Source organism: Schistocerca cancellata, chromosome 9, assembly GCF_023864275.1.
Source record: "Schistocerca cancellata isolate TAMUIC-IGC-003103 chromosome 9, iqSchCanc2.1, whole genome shotgun sequence".
In the NCBI taxonomy this organism is placed as follows: Eukaryota; Metazoa; Arthropoda; class Insecta; order Orthoptera; family Acrididae; genus Schistocerca; species Schistocerca cancellata.
The window spans coordinates 367,331,378-367,359,359 of record NC_064634.1 but is presented as its reverse complement, the minus strand read 5'-3'; the positions used below and the strand labels follow the sequence as shown (position 1 = coordinate 367,359,359).

The 27,982-nt window shown below is 43.4% G+C and overlaps 1 protein-coding gene across 1 annotated transcript in view; it reads right to left on the bottom strand.

Moving 5' to 3' along the window:
* Positions 1-27,982, bottom strand: part of LOC126101421 (neurotrophin 1) — a 125,277-nt gene that overhangs the window by 50,713 nt on the left and 46,582 nt on the right. Inside the window, exon 4 of the mRNA XM_049912082.1 lies at positions 15,876-15,974. Within this exon, the coding sequence (XP_049768039.1) occupies positions 15,876-15,974 (99 nt within the window). The remainder of the gene's footprint in view (positions 1-15,875; positions 15,975-27,982) is intronic.

Here is a 27,982-nt window from a genome sequence, read left to right as displayed (position 1 = left end):
TGGAGAGCAGCATCAAGCCAGTCTTCGGACTGACGACCAGAACAATAACACAGCGACTTTGTCTTTCATTATCTTCTCCGCTTGAATCGACGCCCACGATCACAGGGGTTGCAAAACTCTCTTCAGCAGTTTATGTTACCAACGAAAGACTGATGACGCAACCAAAGAAGGGCCTTCTCATCCCGTAAATATGCACTCTGTTGTTACTTTGCTTCCCAAGGGATTCGCACGTAGGAAAGTAATTCGGCCACTACATTGCTTTACACAGTTACAAAAAATCAGTTCTTCCTATTTTTACGGAATGAAGATATTAACTGCTCAATCTGCAGTGGCTGAGCAACAGCAGCGGAACGGTTTGTGGAAGAAAGATACGACCGCAAGCTACGAAGAAAAAGCCCGCCCATCTCTACCAAGATTCTGGCTTCCTGACTTTCAGCGAAAAGAGAACTCCTTTGTGTCGCAGTTTCCATATTTGCCCCTTCTTGTGAACATCCCTTTTTCCTTTAAGTTCCAACGTCTTTTATTCTCATTTTTTTAACGAAATACATCTCTTTCTGCAGCACCTTGCATGAGTTTCACCCACAACCTTCATGCTAAAATGAGAAGATTCAGAGAGCGAAATATCAAGCTTCTCAGCTTACAAGAAACAATAACAATGTTACATAGTTAAGATTCCGAAGAGGACAATTTGCTAATAGTTCAAAAATGTGTGTGAAATCTTATGCGACTTAACTGCTAACGTCATCAGTCCCTAAGCTTATACACTATTTAACCTAAATCATCCTAAGGACAAACACAGACACCCATGCCCGAAAGTGGACTCGAACCTCCGCCGGGACCAGCCGTTGGTAATAGTGTTTTTCACATTAACTATATATTTCGCTATTACAGCACTTTTTGTGATGTCACGCCCCGGTTGAGATTCTGGGTTCCTATTCGTCGATGCACATGCAATTAAACTGACTTAACGCGTGTTGCAATTAATGTAAAATAAGCTTTACATCCTCGTTGTTTTACTACGTTGTCAATCAGATTCCTTCAGGAACGTGTAAAACGCCATCAGTGTGCGCTGCAGAAATAGAAATCAAAACTCTAAGTGTAAGAAGGTCTATTCTAATCAACATAAAAATTGAGAAATTTGTCCTTAACTACAGTACAATGTTGGTACAACAGGTCTGGAAAACGCTACACTTTGTTTTCTTAGCCTTGAGTTTTAGGTGTCCGGCTTACACGGGGCGACTTTTTCCACCGTGTGCAAACTCTAGGAAGTGATCTATGATAGGATACGGAACAAAAATGGTATAATGAACCTATGTCCGGAAATGCATGCTTTCCATGCTGCAGACCATTTATTCGATCCAACTTCGTTACAGAGATTGCGGTCTAATACGTGCTGTACCGTGTATCCACAGTTACAGTATGCATCGTTTCCGCCGGCCGGTGTGGCCGTGCGGTTCTAGGCGCTTCAGTATGGAACCGCGTGACCGCTACGGTCGCCGGTTCGAATCCTGCCTCGGGCATGGATGTGTGTGATGTTAGGTTTAAGTAGTTCTAAGTTCTAGGGGACTGATGACCACAGATGTTAAGTCCCATAGTGCTCAGAGCCATTTGAACCAATTTTTTGCATCGTTTCCTCCTAGAGGGTGGTGATTACTGTTCCTCATATGTCATGCCCTAGCGCCCTCTCCTGCCTTAGTAATTGGTAGTCTAATGTTGCGTCCGATTCGGTTCTCTTGCTCTCACTTTGTCGTGGACGTGATACAGTGTTGTACACAATGGTTCCGTATTCGAATCGAGAGCCTGTTGATATGGTGTTTACTTACGGAAAGGTAAATGGCAACGGGTGCCGAGCAGCAAGGTTGTATTAGGAGACCTATCTCCGCTGACAACTACCACAACATTCAATGTTTGCAACAATGTTTCACCGTTTGTCTGAGACAGGGGCGTTCCAGGAAGCAGGAAATCATGAAGGATATACCCGAAATGTTCGGACACCAGACTTGGTGGAAAATGGAGTTAACATTGTGGAAGGCGACCGCCGTGTTACTATCAGGCAGTTGGCCCGCCAGAACAGGGTAAGCCAGATGGCCGTGTGGAACGTCCTCCATGACAAATATTACTACGCTTATCACTTACAGGGTGTACAGGGCTTGCTAGAGTCAGAACTGCCTCATCGGGGGTAGTACTGTCACTGGTTTCTTCACCACGCACCCACGATTTCGGAATTTGTGTCATCCATTCTATTCACAGATGACCATCTTTAAGCGGAGTGGTATCTTCAGCTTTCATAACAGTCAATCGGTGCATCCGGAATATGTGGGCTGGGATAATTGTTGTTCGTATTTTGAACCAGTCTTACTTCCACGTAGCCTAACAGGCCGAAACTATCGGCGTTTCTCGTGGGTGACTTGTAGGAAACGACATCACTAGGGACAGTGAACTCGATTTGTCACTTCAATGCTTGCATTAAACCTATACTGTAAATTCGGCCAATAGGGGTAGAAAATAATGAAAATCAATTCTTTCATTGCTCGTGGTAGTAGTTGCCTAGTTAACCAGCAACTGGACATTTTAGCCGCCCTCGCACTGAATCCCTGATGCGCTGCTGTATGTAGCGTTTTGCGTTGCCTCCACAGCTTGTACAATGTGAACCCGAGAGTCTCTGCATCACCCACTGCGGTTTAGTACACAAGAGCTGTCAAATGCCCCCATTAATAAAAGTATAATCCGCTTAGGTCCGGATAAGGTACAAGCGAGGGAATTAGTTCACCTCTTTCTACGGAATCTCTTGTGTAGAAGTCGACAGGCATAACAAACAATGAAATGAGGAGCTGCACCATGGTGAATAAATTGGATGTTTCGTAACTCTCAAAATGGAACGTCACGAAAAGTATCCTCTAAATAAATTTTTCCGTTGATAGTGGATGAAAAAACATGAACGCCTAAGAGATAATGCCATGCGTAACCAAGACGTCCGTTTGAATATTTCACACAAGAAAGACTCTCAGGTGGTACTCTTATACACTGAAGAGCCAAAGAAACTGGTACACCAGCCAAATATGGTGTAGGGCCTCCGCGAGCACGCAGAAGTGCCGCAACACGACGTGGCTTGGACTCTGCTAATGTCTGAAGTAGTGCTGGAGGGAACTGACACCATGAATACTGCAGGGTTGTCCGTAAGAGTACCATGGGTCAAGACCTCTTCTGAATAGCACATTGAAAGATATCCCAGATATGCTCAATAATGTTCAAGTTCTGGAGAGTTTGGCGACCAGTGGAAGTGTTTAAATACAGAAGAGCGTTCCTGGAGCCACTTTGTAGCAATTCTGGACATAAGGGGTGTCGCACTGTACTGCTGGAAATGCCAAAGTCCGTCGGAATGCACAATAGATACGAACAGATGCAGGATGCTTACGTACGTGTCACCTATCAGAATCGTATCTAGACGTGCCAAGGGTCTCATATCACTCCAAATGCACATTCCCCACACCATTACAGAGCCTCCACCAGCTTGAACAGTCCCCTGTTGATATGCAGGGCCCATGGATTCATGAGGCTGTCTCCGCACCCGTACACGTCCATCCGTTCTATACAACTTGAAACGAGACTCGTCCAACCAAGCAACATGTTTCACGTCATCAACAGTCCAATGTCGGTGTTGACGGGCCCAGGCGATGCGTAAACCGTTATGTTGTGCAGTCAGCAAAGGTACACGAGTGGGCCTTCGGCTTCGAAAGCCCATATTGATGATGTCTTGTTGAATGGTTCGCACACTGACACTTCTTGATGACCCAGCATTGAAATCTGCAGCAATTTGAAGGTTGCCCTTCTGTCGCGCTGAACGATTCTCTTCAGTTGTCGTTGGTCCCGACCTTGCAGGATCTTTTTCCGGCCGCATCGATCTCGAAGATTTGATGTTTTACCGTATTCCTGATATTCACACTGCACTCGTGAAATGGTCGGACGGGAAAAACCCCACTTCATCGCTACCTCGGAGATGCTGTTCCGTAGCTCAAGCGCCGACAATAACGCCACGTTCAAACTTACTTAAATCTTCATAACTTGCCATTCTAGCAGCAGTAACCGATCTAACAACAGCGGCAGACACTTTCTATTTTATATAGGTGCTGCAGTTCCCAGCGCCGTATTCTGCCTGTTCACATATCTCTGTATTTGAATTCGCAAGCCTATACCAGTTTCTTTGGCGCTTCTGTGTATGTCCTATACCTGCCTGTTTCCTAAGAGTAATATATTATGCTAAGAAATAAAAAAATGATCTACCATGGAAATAAACGCTTCCTTGTGTGTATAGCATATTTTCTTTTTCTACGTGTAGAGATTATTACCTCAAAAACTGGGAGACTCGTATGTTACAAGCTGTATTTTCCAAAAAAATTTTGTCCTTAGGAGTCTTCCATATTGGGCTCGAAGAAGTGTTGCCACCACGTGAATGAAGGTGATTATAATGCCATCGAAACGAAGAATGGGAGAGGGCACGAAACACTAAAAGTCTTTTCCCAAAATTCTTTCACTGAAATTGTGATTCCTCCTTTAAATCGCCAAAATGACAGGCATCAAAGTAAATGTCCACGGCAATGAAAAGCAACTGAAATCGCTCAGCAGAGCAAAAGCCAAAGGATCTGATGGGATACCAAAACGGTTCGACATGTGAACGAACATGCTCTTCTACTGGTAACAGTGCATTGGAGGTCGTTGGAGAAGTGAAGCGTTCCTGGTGAGAGGTCGTCAGTTATTCCCGTTTCCTAAAGGGGTCGTCGAACAGATGCACAGAACTATAGGCCTACATCTCTGACGTCGATATGTTATAGAATTTTGGAACGCGTTTTCTTCTTCTTTCAGTAAATCTGTCTTCAGACAGATATCAACTGAACATCCTCCATACATCTGTGACATGAGCACTCTCCCTCATTTCCTTGTAACTACTTTCTCTCATCACATCTCGCATCCCAATTCTTCCTCTTTTTCTTCTACTTTTCCCTCCTTGATTCTCTGTAGTACACAATTCCTTCGTAATATATGTCCATCTAAGATGTTTTCCTCTTCTGTAACATCCTTAACGAACTTCCTCTCCTCTCCTACCGTGTTCAACACCACCTCATTTCTCGTTCTGTCGACACATTTCACTTTCTCCGTTCTCCTCCGCAGCCGCGTTTCATAACTTTCTTACTATTTTTGTTCTTTCTGTATGAGTGTCCACGTTTCAGAACAACAAGGCACCACTCTCCACACACTACCTTTGATGAACTTCTTCCTAAGTATAAGGGGTGTGCTTCTGCCTGTCAGTTAATGTTTCACTCTAACGAAAGCTCTCTTTCCCATGGACATTCTGCTACTGGATTCCTCTGTACAAGTTCAGCTGGAAGTTATCAAGCATCCGAAACACTGGAATGACTGAACCTGTTCTAATACCATTCCATCTTTTTCTTTTTTTTTTGTGTCATCAGTCTACTGACTGGTTTGATGCGGCCCGCCACGAATTCCTTTCCTGTGCTAACCTCTTCATCTCAGAGTAGCACTTGCAACCTACGTCCTCAATTATTTGCTTGACGTATTCCAATCTCTGTCTTCCTCTACAGTTTTTGCACTCTACAGCTCTAGTACCATGGAAGTCATTCCCTCATGTCTTAGCAGATGTCCTATCATCCCGTCCCTTCTCCTTATCAGTGTTTTCCACATATTCCTTTCCTTTCCGATTCTGCGTAGAACCTCCTCATTCCTTACCTTACCAGTCCACCTAATTTTCAACATTCGTCTATAGCACCACATCTCAAATGCTTCGATTCTCTTCTGTTCCGGTTTTCCCACAGTCCATGTTTCACTACCGTACAATGCTGTACTCCAGACGTACATCCTCAGAAAGTTCTTCCTCAAATTAAGGCCGGTATTTGATATTAGTAGACTTCTCTTGGCCAGAAATGCCTTTTTTGCCATAGCGAGTCTGCTTTTGATGTCCTTCTTTCTCCGTCCGTCATTGGTTATTTTACTGCCTAGGTAGCAGAATTCCTTAACTTCATTGACTGCGTGACCATCAATCCTGATGTTAAGTTTCTCGCTGTTCTCATTTCTAGTACTTCTCATTACATTCGACTTTCTCCGATTTACTCTCAAACCATACTGTGTACTCATTAGACTGTTCATTCCGTTCAGCAGATCATTTAATTATTCTTCACTTTCACTCAGCATAGCAATGTCATCAGCGAATCGTATCATTGATATCCTTTCACCTTGTATTTTAATTCCACTCCTGAACCTTTCTTTTATTTCCATCATTGCTTCCTCGATGTACAGATTGAAGAGTAGGGGCGAAAGGCTACAGCCTTGTCTTACACCCTTCTTAATACGAGCACTTCGTTCTTGATCGTCCACTCTTATTATTCCCTCTTGGTTGTTGTACGTATTGTATATGACCCGTCTCTCCCTATAGCTTACCCCTACTTTTTCAGAATCTCCAACAGCTTGCGCCATTTTATATTGTCGAACGCTTTTTCCAGGTCGACAAATCCTATGAAAGTGTCTTGATTTTTCTTTAGCCTTGCTTCCATTATTAGCCGTAACGTCAGAATTGCCTCTCTCGTCCCTTTACTTTTCCTAAAGCCAAACTGATCGTCACCTAGCGCATTCTGAATTTTCTTTTCCATTCTTCTGTATATTATTCTTGTAAGCAGCTTCGATGCATGAGCTGTTAAGTTGATTGTGCGATAATTCTCGCACTTGTCAGCCCTTGCCGTCTTCGGAATTGTGTAGATGATGCTTTTCCGAAAGTCAGATGGTATATCGCCAGACTCATATATTCTACACACCAACGTGAATAGTCGTTTTGTTGTCACTTCCCCCAATGATTTTAGAAATTCTGATGGAATGTTATCTATCCCTTCTGCCTTATTTGACCGTAAGTCCTCCAAAGCTCTTTTAAATTCCGATTCTAATACTGGATGCCCTATCTCTTCTAAATCGACTCCTCCTTCTTCTGCTATCACATCAGACAAATCTTCACCCTCATAGAGGCTTTCAATGTATTCTTTCCACCTATCTGCTCTCTCCTCTGCATTTACCAGTGGAATTCCGGTTGCACTCTTAAAGTTACCACTGTTGCTTTTAATGTCACCAAAGGTTGTTTTGACTTTCCTATGCTGAGTCTGTGCTTCCGACAATCATATCTTTTTCGATGTCTTCACATTTTTCCTGCAGCCATTTCGTCTTAGCTTCCCTGCACTTCCTATTTATTTCATTCCTCAGCGACTTGTATTTCTGTATTCCTGATTTTCCCGGAACATGTTTGTACTTCCTCCTTTCATCAATCAACTGAAGTATTTCTTCTGTTGCCCATGGTTTCTTCGCAGCTACCTTCTTTGTACCTGTGTTTTCCTTCGCAACTTCTGTGATGGCCCTTTTTAGAGATGTCCATTCCTCTTCAACTGTACTGCCTACTGCGTTATTCCTTATTGCTGTATCTATAGCGTTAGAGAACTTCAAACGTATCTCGTCTTTCCTTAGTACTTCCGTATCCCACTTCTTTGCGTATTGATTCTTCCTGACTAATGTCTTGAACTTCAGCCTACTCTTCGTCACTACTATATTGTGATTTGAGTCTATATCTGCTCCTGGGTACGCCTTACAATCCAGTATCTGATTTCGGAATCTCTCTCTGACCATGATGTAATCTAATTGAAATCTTCCCGAATCTCCCGGCCTTTTCCAAGTATACCTCCTCCTCTTGTGATTCTGGAACAGGATATTCGCTATTACTAGCTGAAACTTGTTACAGAACTCAATTAGTCTTTCTCCTCTTTCATTCCTTGTCCCAAGCCCATATTCTCCTGTAACCTTTCCTTCTACTTTTTCCCCTACAACGGCATTCCAGTCGCCCATGACTATTAGATTTTCGTCCCCCTTTACATACTGCATTACCCTTTCAATATCCTCATACACTTTCTCTATCTGTTCATCTTCAGCTCGCGACGTCGGCATGTGTACCTGAACTATCGTTGTCGGTGTTGGTCTGCTGTCGATTCTGATTAGAACAACCCGGTCACTGAACTGTTCACAGTAACACACCCTCTGCCCTACCTTCCTATTCATAACGAATCCTACACCTGTTATACCATTTTCTGCTGCTGTTGATATTACCCGATACTCATCTGACCAGAAATCCTTGTCTTACTTCCACTTCACTTCACTGACCCCTACTATATCTAGAGTGAGCCTTTGCATTTCCCTTTTTAGATTTTCTAGTTTCCCTCTAGTGATATATTAACCGAATCATCTTCTTTTCCGATTCTCATCACTTAAATCTTGCCAATGTTCAAATTTATTCCAAAGTCTTTAGCCACTGTAACAATATTCTCCATCGTTACCTGGAGCTCTTCCTCCATTTCTGCAGCACTGTCTATATCACCACAACTCTGTGGCTGATCATACATTCTCTACGTGTTTTCCGAAGTTTGTTTTATTAGTTGTGCTGAATATTATTCTTGTAAATATGTTTTCAAGTTACAAATGCTACTTGTTATTTACACATGGAATGTTAACATTTTGTAAATAGACACACTGTCCTAGTCAGGGAAAAATATTGTCAAACAGTATAATAAATTATAAACGCATTATCGCCGGGCGTGCGGGCGCACCAAAAAAAGTAACAGTTTGGGGTCGCGAGGAGACGACTGGGGTCGTTGGTTGTGGGTATTCGCCGGTGTGGCTATGCAAAAGTGCGGAGATAAAAATTATGTTTCCTAAGTGCGGAGCAGTGAAAACTGAAATGGCTGGTTTGGCGGATGTTTAATATGCGCAAGCTATGGCATTTATTGGTCACAGTACAAATGCAGCAAGAGTAATTCACATAACATCAAGAGTACTGTGGGGCCCTTGTTATTGGCTATGGCATGGCAAGAAGATCAACCTCAGCCCTATTTTACCGCTGAACGAAGCCACTCGACACACGAAAGACATCATAAAGAGAAGTATGATCTAGACTTTTTATAACTAGAAGTGTAATAGGCTGATCCTCGTAGTTGGAATTTTATTGCTTAAAAAACATTGTTTTTGTGTACATTGTCACGTAAATAATTTTTCTAAGTCATTATCCAAGTAATATCCATCCTATCCCTTTGTATGGACCGAGGTAATCAGAAAATGAACTGAAAATGAAGTGAGCATTAATTTATTAGATTATCGAAACATAATTTTTCCAACTTTTGGACAATTACGTAATATTGAAATCTTTGGCTGGACTATGAATAATGTCAGAAACAGAATGATGCAAAAGCCAGTATTAATTAATTTGCTAAAATTACAGTAACTTTCATAATAAAAATTAGTACTAAAACTTTACGTAACTTGGACACTGAATTTCACTGTCAAAGCACAGTTTCTAATTTATAGCTTGTGGCATAATTTATAGCTTTTGTTAGAAAGAAATATTAGAGTAATTGCTAGGTAAATGACTTCCTACCAATGAGTAAATTCAAGCAATCTTTCTGCTTGCTACAATTACGGTTGTTAGTATTACGGTGAGTAACGTAACAAAAAGTTTCTGTCCACAACCAGTATACAATCTTACTTTAACTGATCTTTGAAAATTAATATAATATGTTGTATGTGTTTGCTATTTGATTATTATTTGACTACTGTGACATGTGTGGTGTGAAGTACTTGAAATTGTGCGTCAGTTACTTTTCCTACATCATGACGCCAATAACTATTGCTTACGATTATAAGGTTCAGTTTCAATTAATTATTCTTGTTCCGGTGAGGAACTGGGGACCGCTGGTTATTTTCATTGCTGAAATCTTTGAAAACCTTTTTCAAATTTTCCACTAACTAGTGTTAATTAAAAACTAATTTACGTAATAAAAAAATATAAAGTTAAGCAAACTTCGTTTCTAATCGTCATTACTAAAGTACTGAGCAGTAGCGATTCGGTTATAACATCATCTACTTCTCTCGGTCTTACATTTTTCTTCGGAGTAGTGGCCTTTTCCCCGCAGATTAGGTTCAAAAATGGCTCTAAGCACCATGGGACTTAACATCGGACGTCATCAGTCCCCTAGACTTAGAATTACTTAAACCTAACTAACCTGAGGACATCACACATATCCACGCCCAAGCAAGGATTCAAACCTGCGACCGTAGCAGCAGCGCGGTTCCGGACTGAAGCACCTAGAACCGCTCGGCCACAGCGGCCAGCACAGATTAGGGACTTTAAGTACACAGCCATATAGAATATCCTAATTAGCCGGAGAGGTGGGTGGGTTATAAGTCATATCATCAGCGTGCTTGATAGTTTTTATTCTTTCTCCTCCCACTAATAGTCTTTTCGGTTTTTCTAAGGCCTTAATCATTAGCTTTCCGGCGAATATATTGAAACGTTCTAGTGACATACACCAACTCCGTCTCACACAACTTCGAATCCCCACCTCTTCAGTTTCATCTTGTTCTTCTCGAACTAACACTTTCTGTCCCATATAGATTTGCTTCATCAGCCTTCTATCCTTCCGGCCTAAATCAGTGTGTTCCATAATCTTCAACATCTTACACCATTCAGGTCTGTCATTTCCCTCTTTACTTCCAAAAAGTTCTCTGCCGTCATCTTCAGAGACACAATTTCATGTCCGATACCTTTTCCTTTTGCTAAATCCTAACTAATCTTCTCCTATATTCTTCTCTATTTTCCTTCCTATTCTTCTCAACACTATTCTCGTCACAGCCTTGGAAAAATGTTACACAAAACTTAATGTCCTGTAATCTTTATATTGATTGGTGTTGCATTTCTTTCGTAAGGGAGTAATTATGGTCTTAAGGATTTCAGGCCAGATACCTGAGTCACACATTCTGTTGATCAGATTTGTAATTCAAGTTATAGTATCATTCACTGAGGCCTTCAACGCCTCAGATGGTATTTGATCACAGTCCACCACATTCCTTTCCTTAAGATTCTGGTTCGCTTCCTCCAACTTTTGTTGGATCCCAGCCATTTTCATCACATTCTTGTTCATCCTCTAACCCTGCATACTCAGCCGTAGGATCGTATACATGTTCTACGTATGCCTTGCGTGCGTTTTACGCTCGCGTTTTATAACAATTCTGGAGACCGAAAACTCCTCCGTGGGTATCAACATATCCCGAAACAACGGTCCTCTGAAATCCTGCACGCTGTGTTCGTCCAGGAGACCTAGAAAGCAGTAGATACCGGCACCAAGGTTGATACCGTGCTTATTGACTTCAGGAATACAGTACGTCCTACACAGTTCCGTACTGCTGCCTAATAAACAAAATAAGAGCGCACGGAATATCAGATCAGCTGTGTGATTAGACTGAAGAGTTTCTAGCTGACAGAACATAGTAAGTCATTCTCAGTGGAGAATAATCTTTAGATGTGAAAGTAACGTCGGGCGTACGGAGTGGTTATAAACAATTTTTTTTTTTCAAAATATGTATAAATGACCTTGTATGGAACTTTAGAAATTCAGTTTATCTTTTCCGCGAACGATACTGTTGCATGCAGATAAGTTTTAGCGCTTCAAAGTTGTACCGAAATAGGAGGACATGCATAGGTTCGTTTTACAAAGAACTGATCTTCGGATCTGGTCTTGTTACAAAGTAATAGGTCACTTTAGGAACTATGCAGCCTTCTGCTGTCAAAATAACTAATGGCAGCAAGAAACTACTCATACACTCCTGGAAATGGAAAAAAGAACACATTGACACCGGTGTGTCAGACCCACCATACTTGCTCCGGACACTGCGAGAGGGCTGTACAAGCAATGATCACACGCACGGCACAGCGGACACACCAGGAACCGCGGTGTTGGCCGTCGAATGGCGCTAGCTGCGCAGCATTTGTGCACCGCCGCCGTCAGTGTCAGCCAGTTTGCCGTGGCATACGGAGCTCCATCGCAGTCTTTAACTCTGGTAGCATGCCGCGACAGCGTGGACGTGAACCGTATGTGCAGTTGACGGACTTTGAGCGAGGGCGTATAGTGGGCATGCGGGAGGCCGGGTGGACGTACCGCCGAATTGCTCAACACGTGGGGCGTGAGGTCTCCACAGTACATCGATGTTGTCGCCAGTGGTCGGCGGAAGGTGCACGTGCCCGTCGACCTGGGACCGGACCGCAGCGACGTACGGATGCACGCCAAGACCGTAGGATCCTACGCAGTGCCGTAGGGGACCGCACCGCCACTTCCCAGCAAATTAGGGACACTGTTGCTCCTGGGGTATCGGCGAGGACCATTCGCAACCGTCTCCATGAAGCTGGGCTACGGTCCCGCACACCGTTAAGCCGTCTTCCGCTCACGCCCCAACATCGTGCAGCCCGCCTCCAGTGGTGTCGCGACAGGCGTGAATGGAGGGACGAATGGAGACGTGTCGTCTTCAGCGATGAGAGTCGCTTCTGCCTTGGTGCCAATGATGGTCGTATGCGTGTTTGGCGCCGTGCAGGTGAGCGCCACAATCAGGACTGCATACGACCGAGGCACACAGGGCCAACACCCGGCATCATGGTGTGGGGAGCGATCTCCTACACTGGCCGTACACCACTGGTGATCGTCGAGGGGACACTGAATAGTGCACGGTACATCCAAACCGTCATTGAACCCATCGTTCTACCATTCCTAGACCGGCAAGGGAACTTGCTGTTCCAACAGGACAATGCACGTCCGCATGTATCCCGTGCCACCCAACGTGCTCTAGAAGGTGTAAGTCAACTACCCTGGCCAGCAAGATCTCCGGATATGTCCCCCATTGAGCATGTTTGGGACTGGATGAAGCGTCGTCTCACGCGGTCTGCACGTCCATCACGAACGCTGGTCCAACTGAGGCGCCAGGTGGAAATGGCATGGCAAGCCGTTCCACAGGACTACATCCAGCATCTCTACGATCGTCTCCATGGCAGAATAGCAGCCTGCATTGCTGCGAAAGGTGGATATACACTGTACTAGTGCCGACATTGTGCATGCTCTGTTGCCTGTGTCTATGTGCCTGTGGTTCTGTCAGTGTGATCATGTGATGTATCTGACCCCAGGAATGTGTCAATAAAGTTTCCCCTTCCTGGGACAATGAATTCACGGTGTTCTTATTTCAGTTTCTAGGAGTGTATCTGAAGAAGGATTGTTTAACTATCCGAATCCGACCAAATTAAAAAATAAATACGATTTCTAAATAGAACTCTGTTATTCAGTGATTGCAGTTCTCCTTACGAAATAAAAAAGTACAATATATCTTTTTTACGTCATTAGCAGTTTCGAGACGATCAGCGTCATCTCAGATGCTGACCATCGTATGTTCCGCAAAGCAACAGCCGTAACATGCACCCATTCATATAAGTTGTTACACCGCGAAGTCGGACTCTGCATGATTGTGGTAGAGATTCCGAAGGGTTCCAGGTTTGTAACTACGAATGACCCAATACCTCAAATTACTTTGGAAAAGAATAATGCATATTCTGAGTTTGTGACGGCGAGCAATTTATTATGGTTGCTGTAAATTACAAATATTGCATTGTCGAACCTATGATGATGAGTATATCATACCCTAGGAGGATTTATTTCATATTCAACTACAAGTGATAACAGGCTCGAAAACCGCCATTGAATTGGAGAAAAATGTGCAGTTATAGTTGTTTCTAAAAACTTGTTACCATTCTCAGGAAAAAATTACCGCACCAACAGTAAATGATTAAGACGCATGACTTGACTTTGAAGGAACAGATTTCAGATCTTCTGCTGGTCGAAGTTGTGCCTTCTTTTGGCTTTCCTAATCCAGAAAATGCATCCGCAGTAGCGAAAATCAAATAGATTCGGCTGTATATTAGAACGACGACAATGAAAATTTGTCTCTGTTGCTCCATTATGGACAGTGGACATCCGCTGGTTACGTAACTGTCAATATCAATGAAATTCTCCAACAGCCGTGTAACTAAGATGTTATTTTATTTTACTTTGACAGCAACAGTTTCGACATTCCACTATGCTATCTTCAGGCCCATATGGATCTCTCAAAATAAACGATAATTTGATTTCGTGAACTAAAACCGTTTCACAAGTGCTTCATTCGGAGACTTGCTGCAGAGGGGTGGCAGTGAAAGGGAGATTGGTCGAAGAACGCAGTACCCAGAAAGTTAGCATAGTATTGAGGTATCGGATTGTGCATGAGAAAGGTAAAGCGAGCTTTGTCCGCAAATCACGAACACTCACCTCCCTCCTGGAACAAGAAAGAGATCGATAGCCAGAATGAGATTTTCACTCTGCAGCGGAGTATGCGCTGATATGAAACTTCCTGGCAGATGAAAACTGTGTGCCCGACCGAGACTCGAACTCGGGACCTTTGCCTTTCGCGGGCAAGTGCTCTACCATATGAGCTACCGAAGCACGACTCACGCCCGGTCTCACAGCTTTACTTCTGCCAGTATCTCGTCTTCTACCTTTCAGACTTTACAGAAGCTCTCCTGCGAACCTTGCAGAACTAGCACTCCTGAAGTTTCATATCAGCGCACACTCCGCTGCAGAGTGAAAATCTCATTCTGGAAACATCCCCCAGGCTGTGGCTAAGCCATGTCTCCGCAGTATCCTTTCTTTCAGGAGTGCTAGTTCTGCAAGGTTCGCAGGAGAGCTTCTGTAAAGTTTGGAAGGTAGGAGACGAGATACTGGCAGAAGTAAAGCTGTGAGACCTGCGTGAGTGGTGCTTCGGTAGCTCAGATGGTAGAGCACTTGCCCGCGAAAGGCAAAGGTCCCGAGTTCGAGTCTCGGTCGGGCACACAGTTTTCATCTGCCAGGAAGTTTCATATCAGCGCACACTCCGCTGCAGAGTGAAAATCTCATTCTGGAAACATCCCCCAGGCTGTGGCTAAGCCATGTCTCCGCAGTATCCTTTCTTTCAGGAGTGCTAGTTCGGCAAGGTTCGCAGGAGAGCTTCTGTAAAGTTTGGAAGGTAGGAGACGAGGTACTGGCAGAAGTAAAGCTGTGAGTACCGGGCGTGAGTCGTGCTTCGGTAGCTCAGATGGTAGAGCACTTGCCCGCGAAAGGCAAAGGTCCCGAGTTCGAGTCTCGGTCGGGCACACAGTTTTCATCTGCCAGGAAGTTTCATCGATAGCCATTTTATACAATTCATACTATTAGTATTCGTGCTTGGGAAAAAAATCTCATCTGGAAATTCGGTGCAGTAGCATGGGGAGCCGTACGTAGAAGAAAGGCAAGAGTTTTCTGAATCAACTGCCACACTTCTGCAGAGCACCCATACATCAGTCGACATTCATCCGTGTCAGGCGTGTGACAATGGGGTCACAGCAGTGAATCTGTCATGTTAATGGCATGTAGACGACGTTGTGTCATGTATTTCTCATTAACAACCAGATACCATATCGCACAAGTCTTAATGTCGAGGAGGACATGGTGCACAGAAAGCCAGACCGCTACTGCTTCGGCTGTACGTATACAAATCATTGTCAGACACAACTTCCGTACGTCGTCGTCCTTGTGTCACAACCTGCACTCGTACATTATGTATGTTCCCGTCCAGGAAGAACACATGTATTCAGAGTCGAGCGCCTGGTACTGGAGAATACATTCGACATAGAAGTGCCTGTGTTATTAAGAAGTGTGATGCCATTTTCCTTCGGAAATGCCTGAAATACAGCTGAAGGTGGTTCATATTCACAGCTGCGAGTACATTCCCAGTATTTCTTTACGGCTGTAGCTGTTTCGCATGTCCGAAGGAACATTATATTATACTCCTTAACAAAACAGGCAATGCTGTGTCGTATTTTCAAAATCTCTTTTGAAAGAAAACCAGGATGATTCCTAAACAAAACAAAAAAATTATTCCCGTCTTTGCCACGGCTAAAACGGAAGTAGGAGTCTTACTCTGGGTAGTCGTCGGATTCGAGACACAGGTCGTTGGCCACCAAGTTGCACGACTGCGGCTCCGGGTCGTTGTCGGCCGCCTCCAGGCGGTGCTGCGGCCTAGCGGGCGAAGGCCGAAACGTAGTCGGTAGCTGTTGCTGGTGCTGCTCTCCTGTGGCGGGCGTCGGAGGCAGGTCGTGCGGCGCGGGCGGAGGTGGAGGCAGCGACGGCGGCGTCAGAGGCCGGTGCATCTTCGGCGGCGGCGGAGGTGGTGGTTGGAAGTCTGCCATAGAACACGAAATCATTGTACAGGTGTGTCGGCAAAAAGGCATATCTGATTTGCTACCGATATGCACACTGTATGTGTAGAACATGCATAAATGCATTCTAACAGATGACATCCAGACCTACTATAAAAATGTATGTGTGTGCGTGTGCGTGTGTGTGTGTGTGTGTGTGTGTGTGTGTGTGTTTTACACAACTCCTCCTAAACCAACGGACCGATTTCAACCAAACTTGGTTCACACATCCCTTACTATCAAGCGACAATGGCAGTAGGGGTGAAGAACCACCTACCTGTGACACTTCAGGAGATATGACGTCATACGAACGAAAAACTGCCGTTTAAATGAATTACTTCTCTGCTAGCATCTCTACTTGCGATAAATTTTGCAGACAATATCCACATATGCAGTTAAATACCCCTACAAAATTATATCATGGTACCACAAATAGTTCATGAGATATAACGTTATTAAGACTGACTCCCATCTTATTTCGTTGTCAGTATCCACATATGCCGCTGAATGTACCTTGACAAATATATCATTGTACAACACACAGTTCAACAGATATGCCGACCGGTGTAGCCGAGCGGTTCTAGGCGCTTCAGTCTAGGACCGCGCGACCGCTACGGTCGCAGGTTCGAATCCTGCCTTGGGCATGGATGTGTGTAATGTCCTTAGGTTAGTTAGGTTTAAGTAGTTCTAAGTTCTAGGGGACTGATGACCTCAGATGTTGAGTCCCATAGTGCTCAGAGCCGATTGAACAATTTGAGCCAAGAGATATGACGTGAAAAACGCTGAGATGCGTGAACAAATTACGATTTATGCGTGAAGTTTTGATACATTTATTCTTTATTACTGAAACATTCTTACAGTGAGTCAGCTTAAGGAAATCCCAGATACCTGTCAGCGCTTTCGACAGCTTTCAACCGTAAAGCGCAAACGGTTGTGGGCCAGAGCAGTCGCTATTTATAGGCCTGCGAAGAGGCATTGTCGTAGAGCGTTTACAAAATCGTGTTGTAGGCAGGTACAGAAATTGTCTGGGATATTACACTAAAAAAAACAGCACATTTTTGTTTTCATTTTTAATAGAAAATTGGCAAAATTAATACACGGCAGTGCTGGGTTACTTATTTTATTTATATTGACGCTACATTGCGAATGATAAACTTCTGGCTGACATATATACACTGAAAGGTAAAAGAATTTGGTACACCTGCCTATCTTGTGTAGGCCCTCCGCGAGCACGCAGAAGGGCAGCAACACGACTTCGCATGGATTCGACTATTGTTTTAAGTCGTGCTGGAGGGAATTGACACTATGAATCCTGGCAGGGCTGTCCATAAATCCGTAAGAGTACGAGGGTGTGGAAACCTCTTCTGAACAGCACATTGCAAGGTGTCCCAAATATGCTCAACAATGTTCATGTCTGGGAAGCTAGCCCGCGGAAGCGTTTAAGCTCAGAAGAGTGTTTCTGAAGCCACTGTGTAGTAATTCTGTACGTGTAGGGTGTCGCAATGTTCTGCTGGAATTCCCCAAGTCCGTCTGGATGCACAATGATCCATGAATGGATATAGGTCATCAGACAGGATGCTTATGTACGTGTTACCTGTCACAGTCGTTTCTAGAAATACGAGGGTTCCACTACAACTGCACACGCCCTACACCATTACAGAACCTCCACCAGCTTGAACAGTACCCTGCTGTAATGTAGTCCCATGGCTTCCTGCTGTTGTCTCCTTACCCGTACACGTCCATCTGCTCGATACAATTTGAAACGAGACTCGTCCGTCCAGGCAACATGTTTCCAGTCATCAACACAGGTTAAACAGAACACCCATAGAACAGTTATAATATCCATACGTTGGAGAAACTAAACCAACAAATATGTAAAAGTAAAATGGAATGAACATGCCACATGTACATAAGACCTTGCACAACACAGAAGAACGCAACACACAGACAATAGTCACTTGCCAGACACAGCAGTGCAACAACCTTCACACTAAAGAAAATGGGACGTACTCACCTACAATAATAAAACTGTTCACAAAAGAGGCAACGTTTTAAAGAAACAGAAACTTCAAATAAGATACAGGACAGACTACAAACGCAAGACGGAAAACACTTAGACACAGGAAATACCCACAGGTAAATTCAACAGATCAGGCTTATATGAAGTTACATGCAACTACCTCGTCACATAGTATAAATAGAGCAAACGTGCGGGAACTCTAAAACAATATGTTCAAAACACTTCAGAACTCCACACTCCCACAGCACATTTGATGACCACCTGACAACTCAACCATAATTCAGCTAAAATAGAAGCAAGAATAATGATGTGTTTGCAATAGCCGCATAGCTGTATGAAGATGCTTTATTTGCGACTGTCGGTTTCGCATCGGTATACACGCATCTTCAGGTTTATCTATCAAAAAAACAAATCAGTGTGTGAGATTTCTGAAATGGTAGAAATACAGAACCATAGTGTTGACGATCAACAAGAAACTATGAAGAGTATCCACAACGGTTTTATTTCCATAACGTTGATGGACAGTTACAGAGTCCCAGCTTTTGGAAAGTTATCCACGTTATAAGTCAAACCACAGCGATGGATGTTTATAATAATACTGAGTACACCCAAAAGATGCTTGTAAAAATGTACAAAGCATGCCTGCAGAATGAGCCACGCCTAGGAAAAGCGGTGCAAAACTAATAATAATGAATGAAACATCAGTGTGAACAGGGATAAAATCCCTAAAAATTACTTATCACTGAATGGATCATAAACATAGAACAGAAGAAAACGTCCACATACAGAAGGCACTAGGAGAAGGAAACATTCTAAATGAGTACACTTCACAACGCAATGATACACAGTTCAACATATTAAAAGAACTTAACTCAACAAAATTCAAGTTTGGTGTCAAACCCACTTGAGAAAAAGTGAATGCTAACTGGGACTGGACACACAACAGCAACATTTACATTGCCAATACACAAAGTTGAAAAGCGTTATTTAGAAACGAAGTTGTGTAAAATATGTGTAGCGCTTGTGTGTACTTCTCAACAATTCTTTGGAACGCAGAATTTGCAAAAGCTAAACATAACTAACCACATTTATAGAAGCAAAATGTCTTCACGAGATAAAATTAACGTTAAATATAAAGTGATATCTGTTCAGTCATTTTCACATTGACATCATTTAGCTGTAGATGACAAGCTGCTAGCACCAGTTAATGTACAGAGGGTATTCCGTAACACTATAAAGTAACATTAAGATGACAACAACAAATAAAACTACTTTTAGTCTTAATATTCGTAGATCGATTATCACTTAAATCACGTTTTCATGTTACAGTTTTGAATAAAGAAAACCCACTGACGATGGTATAAAGGCACTGAAACATGTTTGGGCCTATATGATAAAAAACAGTGTATTGCATAACAGGCGGACCTTATATCGACTAACTGATCCCCTCCTTCAGTCAGGTTGTGCCACAAATTTCTTTTTTCCTCAATTCCATTAATCATTTCCTGTTTGTTATTCGATCTACCACTCTTATCTTCAGCATTCTTCTGTAACACCACATTTGAAAAAAATCTATTCTCTTCTTGTCTGAACTGTTTATCATCCACATTTGATTTCCGTACAAGGTTACACTCCAGAAATATCCTCACGAAAGATTTCCTAACACTTAAATGCATTTCTCCCCACTGTGAGTCCTTATTTTACATCCTATTTCGGCCATAGTCAAGTTATTTCTGCTGTCTATACAGCAAAACTCAACAATTACTTTTAGTGTGTCATTTCGTAATTAAATTCACTCAGCATCACCTGATTTAATTCGACTACATTACATTACTTCTGCTGATTTTCATCTTGCAATATTTTTTCAGGGCACTAAGCAATCCGTTTCACTGCTCTATCAAGTGTTTTGCTGTCGCTGGCAGAATTACAAAGTTATCGGCAAACCGCCAAGTTTTTATTTTTTTTTCGTACAATTTCATTCAATTTCGAAATTTCTACTTGGTTTCCTTCACAGCATGCTCTTTGTACGAACTAAATAACACCGGGGATACGCTACAATCGTATTTCACTCCCTTCTCAACTACTGCTCCTCTTTGACGTCTTTCGATTCTTATCACTGCAGTGTGGCGTCTGTACAAGTTATAAACAACCTTTCATTCATAGTAGTATGTCGATGCAACTTTCAAAATTCAAAGAGTATTCTGTGATCAGCGTTTTCGAAAGCTTTCTGTAAATCCAGAAATGCAATAAACGTACGTTTGCCTTTCCTTAATCTATGTTCTAAGATTAGTCGTGGAGCCTCGAACATTCCTACATTTCTCTGAAACCTAAACTGATTTTGGCTTAGGTCGTCTTCTACCACTTTTTCCATTCTTCTATAGATAATTCGTGTTCGTATTTTGCACTCATGGCTTATTAAACTCATAGCTCGGTAATATTCACACCTGTCAGCACCTACGTCCTTTGGAATTGGAGTTATCATATTCTTTTAGAAGTCTGTGGGTATTTCGCCTGTCTCAGATATACTATATGATATAAAGTATCCAGACACGTCCAAAAACCTATTGCACCTAATATTTATATATTAGGTGTACTGTGCTGCCACCTACTGCCAGGTACTCCATATCAGTGATCACAGTAGTCATTACACAGCGTGAGAGAGCAGAATGGGGCTTTGAACGTGGTCAGGTGATTATGTGTCACTTGCGTCATACGTCTGTATGCGAGATTTCCACGCTCCTAAACATCCATAGTTCCACTGTTTCCGATGTGATAGTTAAGTGAAAACGTGAAGGGACACGTACAGCACAAAAGCGTGCAGGTCGAGCTCGTGTGTTGACTGACAGAGATTGCCGACAGTTGAAGAGGGTCGTAATGTGTATTAGGCAGACATCTATCCACACAATCACTCAGGAATTCCAAACTGCATCAGGATCCACTGCAAGTACTATAACAGTTACGTGGAATGTAAAAAAAACTTGGATTTCATGGTAGAGCGGCTGCTCATTAGCCACACATCATGCTGGTAAATGCCAAACGACGTCTCGCTTGGTGGCTGGAAAGTAAACATTGGACGATTGAACAGTGGAAAAACGTTGTGTGGAGTGACGAATCACGGTACAGAGTGTGGCGTTCCGATAGTAGGGTGTGGGTATGGTGAATATCCAGTGAACGTCATCTGCCAGCGTTTGTAGTGCTACCAGCAAAATCCGGAGGCGGTGGTTTCATGGTGTGGTCGTGTTTTTCATGGAGGGGACTTGCACACCCTGTTGTTTTGCGTGGCTCTATCACAGTACAAGTACCTTCCCACTGTTGAAGAACAATTCGGGAATGGCGACTGCATCTTTCAACACGATCGAGTACTCTTTCATAATGCATGGCCTGTGGTGAAGTGGTTACAGGAAAACAACATCCCTGTAATGGACTGCCCTGCACAAATTCCTGACCTGAATCCTACAGAACATCTTTGGAGTGTTTTGGAAAGCCAACTTCGTGCCAGGCCTCAGCGATCGACATCGATACCTCTCCTCAGTGCTGCACTCCTTGAAGAATGGGCTGCTACTCCCCAAGAAGCCTTCCAGCACCTTATGGAACGTTTGCGAGCGAGAGTGGAAGCTATCGTCAAGGCTAAGGGTGGGCCAATACGATATTGACTTCCAGCATTACCGATAAAGGGCGCCACGAACTTGCAAGTCATTTTCAGCCATGTGCTCGGATTCTTTTGATCATATAGTGTATCTTTCACAGCATCTGGAGTAATATTGTCATGACTGGCTCTCCGAGGGATCTCAATAATTCTGAGTAAATGTCGTCTACTACAGGGGCCTTGTTTGCACTTAGCTCTTTCAGATTCTGTCAAATTCCTTTAGCAGTATCATACCTCCCGTATAATCTTCACCAATTTCCTCTTCTCTTCCTGTTTCATTGTTTCCCTTATATAGATCCTCTCTATGTGACTTCTGCCCTCTAGCCTCCCCTTCTTTCCTTATTACTGACCTGCCATCTGATTTCCTGATATTGTTATGTCAGTATAGTTTACACTGAGGTGGGATAACACGGCGTAGTAGAGCAACTCGATGTAAGATGGACTCAACAAGTCACTGGAATTCCATATAAGAAATACTGAGTCATTACGCCTCTATAGCCGTCTATAACTGTGAAAGTGTTGCAGGTGCAGTATTTTATGCACGAATTGAATGGATCTCTCGATTATGTCCCATAAATGCTCGATCGGATCCGTGTCGGGCGATCTGGGTGGCCAAATTATTTGCTCGAGTTGCCCAGAGTATTCTTCAAACCAGTCGCAAACACCTGTGGCCCGGTGGCATGGCAAATTGTCGTACATAAAAATTCCCTCGTTGTTTGCCTGAAAATGGTCTCCAAGAAGCCGAACATAACCATTCAGTCAATGACCGGTTTAGCTGGACCAGAGGACCCAGATCATTCTATGTAAACACATCCCACACCATTATGGAGCCATCACCAGCTTGTACAGTGACTTGTTGACAACTTTTGTACACGGCTTTGTGAGGTCTGAGCCACACTCGAACCCTGCCACCAGCTCTTACCAGCTAATGTCGGGACTCATCTGACCAGGCTACAGTTTTGCAGTCGTCCAACGGAAATGGTGAGCAGCCCAGGAAAGACGCTTCAGGCGACGTCGTGCTGCCATGTCCCACATTGATTTCTATGGTTACTTCACGCAGTTTTGCTTGTATGTTAGTACTGACAATCCTAAGCAAACGCCACTGCTCTCGGTCTTAAGTGAAGGCCGTCAGCCACCGCGTTGTCCATGGTGAGAGGTAATGCCTGAAATTTTGTATTCTTGGCACGTTTCTAGCATTTGTAGACTTAGAGAAAGCTTTTGACAATGTTGATTGGATACTCCCTTTCAAATTCTGAAGGTGGCAGGGGTAAAATACAGGGAGCGAAAGGCTATTTACAATTTGTACAGAAACCAGATGGCAGTTATAAGAGTCGAGGGACATGAAAGGGAAGCAGTAGTTGGGAAGGGAGTGAGACAGGGTTGTAGCCTCTCCCCGATGTTACAATCTATATATTGAGCAAGCAGTGAAGGAAACAAAAGAAAAACTCGGAGTAGGTATTAAAATCCATGGAAAAGAAATAAAAACTTTGAGGTTCGCCGATGACATTGTAATTCTGTCAGAGACAGCAAAGGACTTGGAAGAGCAGTTGAACGGTATGGATAGTGTCATGAACGGAGGGTATAAGATGAAAATCAACAAAAACAAAACGAGGATAATGGAATGTAGTCGAATTAAGTCGGGTGATGCTGAGGGAATTAGATTAGGAAATGAGACACTTAAAGTAGTAAAAGAGTTTTGCTATTTGGGGAGCAAATAACTGATGATGGTCGAAGTAGAGAGGATATAAAATGTAGACTGGCACTGGCAAGGAAAGCGTTTCTGAAGAAGAGAAATTTGTTAACATCGAGTATAGATTTAAGTGTCAGGAAGTCGTTTCTGAAGTATTTGTATGGAGTGTAGCCATGTATGGAAGTGAAAAGTGGACGATAAATAGTTTGGACAAAAAGAGAATAGAAGCTTTCGAAATGTGGTGCTACAGAAGAATGCTGAAGATTACATGGGTAGATCACATAACTAATGAGGAAGTATTGAATGGCATTGGGGAGAAGAGAAGTTTGTGGCACAATAAGAAGGGACCGGTTGGTTGGACATCTTCTGAGGCAACCAGGGATCACCAGTTTAGTATTGGAGGGCAGCATGGAGGGTAAAAATCGTAGAGGGAGACCAAGAGACGAATACACTAAGCAGATTCAGAATGATGTAGATTGTGGTAAGTACCGGGAGATGAAGAAGCTTGCACAGGATAGAGTAGCATGGAGAGCTGCATCAAACCAGTCTCAGGACTGAAGACCACAACAACAACATGGCACAATCTTGGATCTCGGAATATTGAATTCCCTAACGATTTCCGGAATGGAACGTCCCACGTTCCTAGCTCCAACTACATACCGCATTCAAAGTTAGTTAATTCCCGTCGAGAGGCCATAATCACGTCGGAAACATTTTCACGTGAAACAGCTGAGTACAAATGACAGCTCCGACAGTGCACTGCCCTTTTACACCTTGTATACGCGATACTTCCGCCATCTGTAGATGTGCACATCGCCATCCCATGACTTTTATCACCTCATTGTAAATGCTCTTTCCGCAAAAAGAAGTAACTGATGCTCTTTACTTGTCGATGAGCCTTCGAATCTTGAGAAGCAACAATCCCGTGACTTGCGGAAAAGCGAGGACTACGTCACCACCACCAGCAGACTCCGGCACCGCATGGGCGATCGTGATCGTGGGAGCGGCTAAGGAGAGCGTTCTCAGGTCCGCACCAGCTCGTGGGAGCCTCCAGCCGCTAGCTGTTAGCTGCTCAGCGGAACTGTGGACAGCTGAGAACGGGAAGCCGTAAACCTAGTCTCGGCGGTAGCAGGAGCCCATTACTGCAGCAGCATCACTACCACCACCTGGTGGGGTTTCCTGCTTTCCAGCGTTCGTTTCAGTGTCATACCAATGCAACTGACGGACGTAAAGGCAATCTCGCTATTTACATTGTTTTTCCTTCAAGAAACAGGAAAACTGAGTTTCAAAAAAAATTTGTAGTCAGTCACGGGGAATCAGTTATACCTGTCCAGTATCTCCGGTTTCTGTTCTGAGGCTAAGACTGGATAACATTTTCCGAAACTGCGGGCCATTTGCAACTGAAAACACATCCAACACGCTAGTGCGACTAGATAGGGTGTTTCTGTGAGATTTTCATGTACGATACGGTACGTGAATGAATTTGAAATTGGGGACCCAGTCCAGACTCGACCGAAGAAGGAACTATAACCGAAAATAAGAAAATTTCAGTTTATTAGGTGAGTAGGATAAATCTCCAAGTAGACACATTGTTGAAGGTAAAATCTTGTAAGTAGTTAGGCCACGTCATGTTCCTCTTCACTTTCTTCAACACAATCGTCGTTTCGACACCTCTGTTGGGAACGGCCACGAAATCCTGCAGACGCACATAGACACATTTTTGTAGGTATCCAACGTGACGTTCGCGTCCCCCAAATTTTTGCAGACAGCATATCATCGCATACAGTCCTGCTGTACCTGCTTCAACAATCCCCGTGTTGTTCAAACAACGTCACCGAGTGAGGTGAGACAGAGCTTAACATTGGACTTGTATTTGGGAGGACCGTGGTTGATATCCCCGTCCGGCCATTCACATTTAGGTTTGCATGATCTTATATTTCTCAAGGTGAATGCTGGAAGAGTTCTTTGAAATCGCACTAGCTACTGCCTTCACCATCATTATCCAGTCCAGGATAATGCTCCATACTTAACGAGCACGTCGTCGTCGTGACGTTAAACCATAACGTACCACCCCTTTTTTTTCAGATAAAGCCACAGGCACCGATTATTCTTGACAGAGGTTCCTCTACAGTGCAACAAGTTTGTATCACAGTTCTCACACGACCCCAGAAGTTCATGTCTGATCAGGAGAACGAGCCGGCTGCGAAACATGACCCCTTTTGCTTATCCATCTTTTCGACGTAGGTGTTCTGGAGCAAGATGTGCAGAAAGTGCTGAGACTCCGACATCTACATGAAGAAGTACGACATCTTCCAACATCGTGCGACACACTGGACACTGGTGTTGTTATAGCAGAGAGACAAAATACATGCCCACAATAAGCAGTCATTGGCTATACCCAGCCACAAGTTCACAGCCAATCTACTGCGCCGCAATTAGATATATAAACAATGGTCTGCACTCGAGGTTTCCTGGATCTTGTCGACCATACGCGACAGATACGTACAAGGACAACTGTGCCACAGTAGCTCGACCTCATTTCTCTAAAAGCTCTGTCGTTTAAGCCCAGAGTAAGTGCGTTTGTTTCTGAAGTTACGACCAGGGGCGGTTCGACAACATTTTTCCCTACAAGCGACTTACATTTGGGCACTTCCCCTTTTCCCTCGTACACTTGAACCTGTGTTAGTTTTCCTTACTAATTAGATACGTACAGTATACATCTGCTTCGGCGTTCTAGGCACCTCCCACAGCTTGGCGCCAAAAGCGGCGGTTGGTGTCGCTTGGGCCTTAAACCGGCTCTGGTTACGATCCTCTTTCGCTTGATTCACGACTGAAACTTCTAGCTAATTTTGCGGCCAACAAGTATCATTTAGACAAATCAGGCCCACGTATCTTACTAATATGATCATTTTCCGTTTTAATGGCGGCCGTTTCGTAACGAGCGCTTTTCATACGTCGCAGACCTGCACCGGAAGTCACTTGAAAGTTCACGGAGAGACAGTCGCGAGTCGCCTTTGCCAAAAACAGGGAAGAGCTAGTCTATCTTACAGCCAGGTGGAAGTTTTGACTGGAGCTGGCCAATGAGAGCTCTAGGCGGCAGAGTTAGTTTCGGTTCTCTCTTGCTTTTGAAATACAATGATACTCTAGTCTCGTCCTACTCCCTAGTCAGCAGACTGCAGTAAGCAGTAACTCAGACATTTGTCATGCGTCTGATGTACACGCATTCGAGCATCAGTCTTCGGTGTAAAGGTGAAATTTCAGCAAACAACGAGGGTTAATTGCAGTTGCATTTATAGCGTTGGGATCGATTATAACATTCTCTTTTTAGTTTACGTACAGAATATTGGGTCTTTGTTCTCATTTTCATTTGCTTCAGAACACATGGTGACCTGAACCTCTCTCTTTGCGGGGCACCTGTAAATTCAAGCGACTTACAAGCAGCTACTCTCACACGTGACTATGTATTCAAGTGATTTGTAACGTTACTTCTTTTGAAACTCTGAGACATGGAATAAGCGATGTTAGACCCCCTGATTAGATGTTTGGTCACAGTCACCATGGTGAAACTATATCTAACCTGCTGGATAATTACGTTGACTTTCTGATACAATTCGACGTTCCGAATTCATTATCTGAAAACTTTTCCTGGAACTGCGAATTCCACTAAGTGTATTTGCCACTATTTTCAAATTTTTATGCTTGGTTTCCTAGGGAAAAGTGTTTCTGACACATTGCGTTTGCTCATGGGTCACATTGCATATGAGTACCCACTAGTATTTATTGTTTATAAGAGATTTTCAGCAAATATAGGCAAATGCATGCTGATGCATTTCTTCAAGATACCTTGTGGCTGAGGCGAGCTAATTGCAGTTCATCGCATTCATCACATGAGATCAGTGTGTTCAGAACCTTAGGCAATACAGGTAAAGACGATAAAAACATTTGCTTGCACAAATGGAACCTAGAAGGTACCATTCTTTGAGGCCGTATAGTATGCGGTTTGCAGTTCATCTACATGTTCAGCATTCAGTTGTGCTATTTTCGATTAACTTCCTCCTGTTTTGCGTAAGCTTTTCCATCTCCAGTTGCTATTTGAAAGTCAGACCGCTTTATCACTGGATCAAATTCACCGCCTAGCGGAGTATTTCAGGAATAACCTGTGTTCATAATCATTTAAGAACACTTGTGTACAGTTTCGGAAGAAGAAGCAATTTACAACTTTTGTGGCGTTACGTCTTCCCGTTTGTGGCATTCACAGTTCAAAAGTTTAGTTCTGGAAAGTAAATCATAACTTCACAACTTGAAGCTCAAAACAACAACCGAAATAAAAATTTAACTCCATATGCAGCCGTACATCTGTAACCAATAAAAGTTGTGGGTGTGTTATACGGAATGCCTTATTCGGATTAGTCTACACTACCTCCTACTAAAATATTTACTGTTCCTTATAAACACCGTTAATACTCGTATCTA